Source organism: Orycteropus afer, unplaced genomic scaffold (assembly GCF_000298275.1).
Source record: "Orycteropus afer afer isolate SDZICR_OR568_19922 unplaced genomic scaffold, OryAfe1.0 scaffold00342, whole genome shotgun sequence".
In the NCBI taxonomy this organism is placed as follows: domain Eukaryota; kingdom Metazoa; phylum Chordata; class Mammalia; order Tubulidentata; family Orycteropodidae; genus Orycteropus; species Orycteropus afer.
In genome coordinates, this window is record NW_006921929.1 from 3,596,933 (window position 1) to 3,607,131 (window position 10,199).

Sequence of the window (10,199 nt, forward strand, 5' to 3'; positions counted from 1 at the left end):
TCAAAGCTAGAATTATCTCTCTTGAGGATGTATCGTTTCTGAAAGTCTTCACCTTTATCATCCTTAATATGTTCATTAAATTTCTGATCGGGTCTCTTTCTTTTATAGATGCCTGAATTTACTGCCCTGCAATCGCCAACTCCCCGCTCCAATGAGACAGCCCAGTGGACACCGGGTTGTTGACATCCACAACACCACTGGTTCAAGGCTGGAGCGGGTAATCTGCCTATGAGGAAAAGGCAAGTTTGTTTTTATTCAGCATGGAGCAGATCTCTAAGGTTTTCCGATTTACAATCTTCTTCATATCCCAGAAGATATAAAATAAGAATACAGTGTAACTTCAATGATCTGAAACGTCAGTTAAAATTATGTCAAGGACCCATACTTCGTTAAGTACATCACAACATCTCTCATTAGCTAAACTTGTGATTACCTTAATAAGGAGAACCCTAAAGCTTTCTGGTATTATTCATTGCATTCAAATTACTGACGTTACACTGTATTGAAAACCTTAGAGAATTATCAGTCGAAATGTTAGTCAAAATGCCTGCTAATATACATGTACTTGGGTATCCAGCAGCTTTGAGCAATGTTGAAAGGTATTGGTTAAATGAATTGAGTTTTGTTCACTTTCAGTTTAGTTTATATCTTAATGGTCACTCTGCTACTTCAGCCATGATATAACTAATCTGGGAAAAGGTCACAGTACTAATTGATGAACATATTTAAAAAAGAATAAGGAACAGGCAGATTAAATCAGTTTTCCATTTTCAGGCAACATTTAATTCTTCAAGAAAGAGAAGATCCTTTTCAAAGACATCTATCTGAATTAATTTAATTTTAGTCATAGGAACAATCATTTAAAAATACCGGTTCCAGCAATATATATATTTAGTTGACAAAAGACTATCTGAAAGGAGTAAAATCCAACTTAGTTTCAGCAAGCAATATGGCAAATATAAGGGTATAGGCCATTATAATAGAAGGGACATAAATTAATTTTCAAATTAACTGGTTCATAGACAAATCCATGAGAGATGTCTGGCTTCAGGAAAGGCAGAGAAGTGAACAGCATTATTAATGGCATCTGAAGTGTATTGCTGCTCATAACTGTAGGCTCATTCGCATGACATATAAAACTGATACACAAAAGTCTTTGCAGAGGCAGACTGCAATGAAAGTACAAATTCTAGCTGTCTCAACCACTTGCCTTAGGACTTGCTTTACAAGTAGGCCGAAGCAGTGGCTGCATGTGTTATAACTTTAGGGACCTCTCTCTTATTAGGTCTGCTCCCAAGTATCCATGCTGATTATCTATTTCATCAACATTCTACAGACAGTACTTTTTTTAATGTGAAAAGGCTCCTCCCATCCCTTTAAAACTGTGAGGATTGTAAGGATGGTGTAGGATCTGGCAGTGTTTCATTCCGTTGTACACAAGGTCACTATAAACTGACTCAACAGCATTGGACAACAACAACATCCCTTTAAAAAATTTCCTCAGCAAATTACACACAGCCTAGCAGAAGGACCTAACATAACAGATAAAAGTAGATTAACCAATAGTCCCAATTTTGTGTGATTTGTGGGAGGGAAGGAGCAAAAACAGATGAGGGAGTAATGGTAAACTGATACATGATAAATTAAATGTGACAAAATTTGTCTGAGCCTGGCCAGGCCACAGCTATCTAAATTAAATTAATTAGGGGGAAAAAAAAACCAAAACAGAATGGTTATCAAATACCATTGATATTATAACCTCTTTCCGAATTTTTTTTCAAAACCATGTGCCACAGATCTCATTCATCTGTCTTGAGTCTAGGCTAGTACACTTTGTTCCGAGTAAGCTATGTCTATTCTTTGGTTCTGTCACATAAGACTACTGTGAAGCTTAATGAGGCTGCTAAGACATATGAAGAACTTCACATGGAAGGTGCTGTAGAAAGCTAAAATATTATTACAAAGATAGATATGTCACATGTACCTACATTTCTTTACACTTACATTCTTGTATTGCTAGTTTTGTTTACTATGACAGCCTTCCCACTCTGATCAACATTGTGGTCTAATCCAAAGTAAGCGGCTACTCTGTGTAATAGCATCCTATGGTAAGATGTCATTGGGGGAAATTTTTTACGTGGAGACCTAGAAGTAGAAGAGAAACCAATTTAGTAAGTTAAGAAGAACAGAGATGACAACATATTTGTTTGTTAAATGTCAGGACTTACTCATTATTACCAATGAAATCTAAAATTTCTTGTTCCAATTTCAGCAGCATCATTCTGTCCCTGAAACAAAATATGAAAATTCTTATATGTAAAACACATGACTGAAATAATTATAAATGTCTACAGGTTTTGATTTATATAGCTTTTTTCTTTCCTAAAAACTGTATGTTGAGGACTATCATAAGATTGATGCTATAGTTTTACATGCTTTCTAAAAAATTCACTGTTTTTAAAGAATGAAAGATATTTTTGAGTTGATCTTTCTATCATGGCAATTCTCATACACACAAATGTAGAGAGAGAGAATAGCGTAACGAACCTCTATGTACCTGTCACACAACTTCAATAATTATCAGCATGTGGCCAATCTTAAAAGAGATGTGCTGTGATCTGTGAAACAATACTATGGTGGAGTCTGCTCTGTAAATCTATGGATGACAGAAGCCTATTTATCTTTGGTTCCTCATTCAGTAAAGCTGAGAGGGCTCAGAAAAACAGGTATCTTTGGTTAGGCTCATGACTGTTATCATGCTGAACTCCATAGAAACAGTACTCTAAAGAATATGCAATGCCAGTAATGGCAGAATACTCTTATGGGAATCCAACGTTAGTACCTAGATAGAGTTATGGCAGAAGTATAAACTGCATTACTAACTCTAATTTAGGAGGCAAAGACTTTTCACTTCTTTTTGTAAAGTCTTTTCTTAAGAATTTGCGGGCTTTTCATAAAAATAAAAATTAATCAAAAGCATCCAACATATAAAATAAATGACTCTGGGGTATCTGCATGTGCTCCAATAGACCACTATGGTCCTATTTAGTGTTCTTAGGCTATTACAAAATTAATGGACTGCCAAAAGAACCTCCTTGCTAACACACCAAGAACATAGCTCAGGAAAGTTTTCCTGTGCACAATGGCAATTTCATGTGCATGTGAAAAAATGTAACAAACAATCTTAAAGCTAGAAATAACTTTCTAGATCATTCATTTCTGTTTCCCCAATTAAGAAAAAATTTTAAATTGTGATTTGGGTAAATGTTTACAGTGTAAATTAATTTTTCATACAGCAGTTCGCATATACTTTGTCATACGACACTGTCTGCTCCCCAAATTCGATAGACTGAGAGAACCTGGCCAAGAGGTTAGTGGTTTCCTCCAAAATAAACACTACAGATTCCTCTCAAATGCTTAAGTTGTCTAAAAGTTTATAGCTGAGGCTTGAGTTTGACCTTCACTCTGCACTACAAAAGAAGTTTCATTAAACTGAAACTTTCTCCCTTTCTTCCTCCAGTCATTCATTCAACCAATATTTGCCCTAACATTCTTAAATGAGTTCAACAATCAAGGAAAAAACACTCCTACATGGTGATTTCAAACCCAAAGCTGAAATGAGAATTGCATTTTAATACAAATTCTAGCAACATTCATTTCTGCCCTCAAACCTAGTTCTTTTTTAGTACTACTCAATCTCAGCAAGTGGTATCACCTTCCACCTAGCACATCATATTGAAAGCATGAGGAATTTACATCTGTTACCCTCCTAATCCAGTTAACTATTAACTGCAAATTTTCTTGATCATCTATTTCTTTCTATATATATCCATCACCACTACCTTGAGCCAACCAATCAAGATCTCTATCTTGACTATTATTATAGTAGTACATGGTTTCCCTGTATCTTCCCTTGTTCCCTCCTAATCTATTCTACCTGAAGCATCCAGAATGATCTCTAAAAACATGTATGTGACCAGATGCCATTCCCCTGATTAAGTATTTACCAGGAGTTTCCCATTGCTATTAGATTAGAATCAAACATTTGTTACTTGGCCTACAAGGCAGGCATGATTTGGTCATCACCTACCTCGTTAGCTTCATTTCCTGCCCCTTACTCACAAAACTCTTTGCACCCTGCTTTATCTGTTAGTCAAGCTCCTGCTTCCTGTCTCCAGCTCCTTAAACATGCTGTTTCCTTTGCTTAGAACACCTTCTTATATTCTTTCTTAGAACTGCGCTTCCTTCCTACTTTCCTTTAATAGCATTCATTAAAATTATCATAAAATAGTTATTTGGGCTATTTGCATATCAAGGTGGGCTCAGCAGATATATGCTGTATGGAATAAATTACTCAAATTCCTTCCAGAAGTCTTTTAATATTCTTTTGCTCCTCACTGAATATTTCGAGGAAGATGAAGAAATTTTACTTCTAAGATGAAGAAATTTTACTTCTAAGTTTTCCCCAAAAAAGGATTTATTAACTGTAAGATCCCCTCTTTATCTAACCTTTTAGGATCAGTGTCTTTAGATACAATTTTCAGTAACTTTACTGATGTATTTTATACACTGTCTTTCTATTTAAAAAATAAATCTGAGGCAAGCAACTTACAGTGATAAAAACTAGTCAACAGGAGTTAAGGAATAAGAAAAAAGGATGAATGGAAAATCAGGGTAGGACAGTTAAGATCAAGCAGGGCTTATTCTGAGTGTCATGCCAGACTGTGCTAGGCGAAGATGCAGAATTGCTCAATTAACTTGCTACAACTACAAAGGAATGTATTGTTTTAATTTTCCCACAGGAGAGATGAAAAGAGGTTACATTTAGTTACAAATTTAGAGTTCAGGAAACACTGCATTTAAGTTGTTTTTCTCTGAGTTAAACAGCACTTACAACATATGTGAAATAATCATTACTGAATGTACCGTCATTGAGGAATTTCTGTTGTCTTCATGGAAGATAGGAAAATCTAAAAATTTTACTAGTCATTGATACAAATTTGAGTTTTTTGCTACATGTGTATTTTTGGATAAGAGAAAATGATCTATTATTATCTGGGCCACTTAATATTTAAACCAATCTTCTCTACCTATAGTAGAACTTTTTAGAAAAAATAAGTCTGACAACATTCCTAAGGTTTTAAAATTTATGTCTTCTGTTCTTTATCCACTGTGGCTCAGTCTCAGCTTCCAAATTTTCCTATAATCAAGGTTAGATATTTTGGTCACAGTCTTAAGTTAAAAATGACTAATACTTTACAGGCAAACTACACATAGGACTCCAACTAAGATCACAAATTACTTTTCCTTAGGCATATTAACATTTAGTACATGAATCAAAACCATTTAAGACTAGACAAACTTATCGAAACTACTACCATATAACTTTTAAAATTCACCAGCACATGCTGCCTATTTTTAAAGAAATAACAAAAATAAGAATCTCAATCAAGTTGATCCATAAACTATGCCCTCAAGTTAAAATGATAGTGCAACAATTCTTTTATACCAGAATAATTTCAGAGCAAGTGTGTGCCATCTAGTATACCAGTGGCAAAACAACAATAACCCTTAGATCTGACTACTCCCTTTTCTCACTGTTCCATATGACCTTGGTCACATTTTTTTAATAGATGAAAGATAAAATGACTTAAACATTACTTCCAAAAAGTAATTTTAGAAGCTATTTCAAACAGAACAATCACATGATGTTCTGAGTAAAACAAATTACTTTTAAAATAGCTATTTACAGGATTAATCCATTGAGCTACTCCCACTCATTAGTTATATAATATAGTATCAGTATTATTCATTATTTCTTTAGTACATATGAAATTTACACAAATGGGCATGAAATTAACATAAAAAATGGGTGTAAAATTATGCCAGTAATAGAGTCTTTTTAAGGATCTAGGTTCTAAATCAGTATGTTGTTATGTGCCGTCGAGTCGGCCCTGACTCATAGCGACCCCTCCTTGGGTTTCCGAGGCAGTATCACTACGGAAGTAGGATTGCCCAACCTTCCTTCCGAGGAGTGGCTGGTGGGTTTGAACCGCCAGCCCTCTGGATAGCAGTCAAGTGCTTTTAGCCACTATGCTACCAGAGCTCCCCTAAATCAGTATAGCCTTTTAAATTATTTCTTGCAAACAGAATTTCCAGATAATTCACTATTTAACACCTGAAATTAACTTTATTTATGGGGATAAAAAAATAAAGACTTGATGATGTAAAGTTAGAATTTTGAAATAAAAATTATCTAAAAAGTAAAAGCTGACCAAATTTTAGTATCACTCAAAGTAAATCCTGACTAACTTGTAGTACAATTTTCTGAGCAATATTCAGTCTTGACAACTTTGGTAGAAATGTGTCATACTTATTAATTATGTGCCATGTATGTCAGGCAATCTGTGTGCTTCACTGAGAGACTACTGGGCTATTAAAAAGCAAACCATATTTATTACAAAATTTAACATTAACTACAATTTCTTAATTCACACTGACATTAGTCATAACTTACACTTTAGCTACTACATGAAGTATTCACCTATATATTTACTAAAATAAAAATGCATATGTAGAAGGAATGAAGTACTGACACATGAGACAGCCTGGATGAATCTTGAAAACATTCTTAGTCAAAGAAGCCAGTCACAAAAGACTATATGTTATATTTATCTATTTATATAAAAGGTCCAGGATATATATAGAGAAAGCAGAATAGTAGTTGCTTCGGGCTGAGGTACTGTGCCTTGGTGATGCAGTGGTTAAGCACCTGTCTGCTAATTTACAGGTTGGAGGTTTGAACCAACCAGCTGCTCTGCGGCAGAAAGATGTGGCAGTCTGCTTCTGTAAAGATTTATAAATTGGAAACCCTATGAGGCAGTTCCACTCTGTCCTATTTGGGTCACTAGAGTTGGAACTGACTCGATGACGCTAGGTTTGGTTTTTTGGTTTAAGGCTGAGGTGGCGGGGAAGAAATAGGGGACAGAGAAGTAGCAGCTGAAGGAGATGAGTTTCTCTGTGAAGTGATAAAAATATTCTAAAATTGCCTGTGGTGATGGTTGCATACATCTGTGGATGTACTAAAAATCACTGAATTGTATACTTTAGAAAAATGCACATGCAAATAATGTGAAAGATTTTCCATTTATAGAGGAAAACTGAGAAATGCACAAAAGAAAAACAATTTGGAATGCATAAAACTGGCTATCTGATCCTTTTCCCTGGATGTATGCACTGCAGGATTTTCTGTGTCTATTTTGCCTGTCTAGGATCCTATCCTCTTTCATTCACATTATCAATGTATTTTCTACCTTCCCACTTAACTCCTCAAGATCCTTAAGATGGTGAGTTCTGGTTTCCACCATTTTACCCTTAATGAAATGACTTGTTAAAATGGTCAAGGACATCCTAATTTCACAATCTATGGATCAGTTTTGATACTTTTGTTCTCCACCTCCCTCTGTTATTTTACCTTCCCTGAAAATGTTTCCCCTTGGTCGACTTTGCAGTTTTTCCATTATCTTTAGGACTGAGTCTATTTCTTCTCATCTACTTTTTGAACACGGTCTTTCAATGACTTTAGTCCTGTTTTTTATTTCATCTTTCTGATCTGTCCCATCCATAGAGCAACCTTCAACACCACTGATGACTCATGAATCTGTAATTAACCTGGTGCACTCATTCGAAAACCAGAGCCTTTCAACTACCAGCAGACCTCATCTCCTGCCAGTCTTTCAAATACTTCAAACTAGACTTATTTATAACAGAATGTATCCATTTCATTCAGGCTTTTTCTATATTCACTTTCCCAGTTAATGTCAGTCCAGTCAGAAATCTAACAGCCTTCTCTTCCATTCTTCTTCCCATTCATTATTAACCCTTCTATCTGCAAATGATCATCAAATCCTGCCATAGCTACCTCCTAAGTGTCTTTCAAATGTGCCTAATTCTTCTTTAGGCTTCCTAACCAGTCCTCTTGCTTACAGTCTTGGCCTCCCAATGCCAAAATGATGTATCTAAAATACAAATCTGATTATGGCATCACACTGTTTAAAATCCTGCAATTATTCCTCAGTTTAGCATGATACACAGAATTATTTCTCAACAGGTGCAATGTTCTGATTACCTAGTGCTGCTCTGACAAGAAATATACCACAAATGGGATGGCTTAAACAAACAGGAGTATTCTCTTACAGTTTGGAGGCTTTAAGTCCAAGTTCAAAGTGCCAGGCTCTAGGGGCTGGGTGAAAGCCCCTCAACCTTGGGGTCCAGCTCTGCCTCCTGCTCCTGGTCCACTGGAGCTAGAGGCATTTCTTCACTCAGACAGCTGCTGGCTGCTGAGGCTGACAAACCCAAGGTTGACAAATAAAAAGGCATAGTCCTGATGTTACCAAACCACACGGCAGGCCATTAATTTAAGTCCATTGTAAGCCCCAAGGTTGGCAGAGCATGGCAGCCTGCTGGACAATGACATGGCTACATGCAGGGTCCAAGCGTGCCATGAGCTAGAGACCACTTCCAAAGCTGCTTATATACAGGAAGTAGACCACTTAACTTAACCAAAGCTGCTACTTGGCTGCTTGTGGTAGATCCCACCATGGAGCTGATTGCCAGTCTCATCATGGAGAATAACTACCACCAGCTGCCCAGCCATTCAAACCAGGCTGAGGCAAGTTGACACACAAACATAACCACCATATACAATATTAGCATTTCAAGTAAGATAAGTCTTCACTGTGCATTTCTGTTCTGCAGGTGTTTTTAACATCCCTCGCCTTCTGTAGCACTCCACCTCACTAGGACAACAAAAAATGCTTCCATGTATTTCTTCACTACCTGGGTTGTTAGTACTGTCATTAAGAACAAGTGGGTGTGATCTGTCTTCTGCACCTCAACAACGCCTTCTCCATCACTTTCCAGAATAATGTGCCACATGCTTCCCTGCTAGAGCCGAAGTGTATTTACCTATCTTTGCTTGTATATAACACTTCCTCTCTCACAGTACTGTGCTGAGGCAATGCTCTTCTATCTGGAATGCCTTTCCCATGCTTCCCTGTATGGACAGCTCCCAATTAAAGCACTCTGAACTGATGACTCGGCTTAGGCATTATCTTTTCAATAAAGCCTTCCCCTATCCTCTCTAACAGCGGCTGGAACCCCATCTGTGTTTCCACAGTACACTCAAAGACTTATTTTCTATTATTTACTCTAAAAATTATCTAGGTGTTTTTTTCTGGCACTCAGATGGTGCTTTATTGTCTAGGACTACTTCTTAACTACGCTTTTATCTACAGTGCTTAGACAAATGCTTGGTACATTATAGATGCTCTAAACATGCTTGTCTAATAGACTAATGACTTCATCTTTCTGCTGGAACCACTAAGGACTAAACTTTAAAAACAACAACAACAAAAGTAAGTTATACAGAGTTGCCTAATTTCTCTCTCATTCCATACCTATAATACTTCAGCTTCTATTACAAGGAAACCACTTTTCTTTTCAGAAGTTCTTCCATTGAGTCTTATGCTAAATGAGAAATGTTGTTGTTGTTGTTCTGTGCCGTCGAGTCGGACCCGACTCATAGCGACCCCTCCTTGGGTTTCCAAGGCAGTATCACTATGGAAGTAGATTGCCCCATCTTCCTTCCAAATGAGAAATAGAAAATCAAAATGGTATAAAATACAGTAAATCCTCAATGAAAATAAAGTAATCTTCAAACAAGACTGGACATGGAATAAGCTTCAGTGAGGCTAAAAGAGACTTGTTCATGTTATCTTCCCTGTGCACATACCTAGTAAAATTGTTTTATTTTTATTTCAATGTATGTTAAATAGCTGGCACTCTAGGTGGCTGCTATCTAGAAGATAGGCTCCTAACTTTGGCTGCTTTAACTCCATGAAAGGGCTTTGGGGATAGGCCTTTGAAAGGCCACTGATCTGCTGAAAAAGTTAGAAAACTACTCATGTACGACCCTGGCAAAACAAAGGATTTAACAATTAAAGTAGGGACTCAAGTAAATACCTTAAAAATCTCTGAGTTGAAAGTTTACGAACTCAGTAAGAAGGAAGAAAAATTTTGCATGAACTAAGTTAAAAAACTCTTTGTAACTGAATACACTAATTTCTTATTTGGGAGCTCTGGTAGCATAGTGCCTAAGGCACCTGACTGCTAACCAGAAGGCTGGCAGTTCAAACCCA

The 10,199-nt window shown here is 36.6% G+C and overlaps 1 protein-coding gene across 1 annotated transcript in view; it reads right to left on the minus strand.

Annotated features, from left to right (window-relative positions):
• The window catches only part of R3HDM1 (R3H domain containing 1), a 140,314-nt gene that overhangs the window by 111,779 nt on the left and 18,336 nt on the right, over nucleotides 1-10,199 (minus strand). Inside the window, exons 6-7 of the mRNA XM_042782492.1 lie at nucleotides 2,229-2,288; nucleotides 2,005-2,145 (exon numbers count right to left, since the gene is read on the minus strand). Of these exons, the coding sequence (XP_042638426.1) occupies nucleotides 2,005-2,145; nucleotides 2,229-2,288 (201 nt within the window). The remainder of the gene's footprint in view (nucleotides 1-2,004; nucleotides 2,146-2,228; nucleotides 2,289-10,199) is intronic.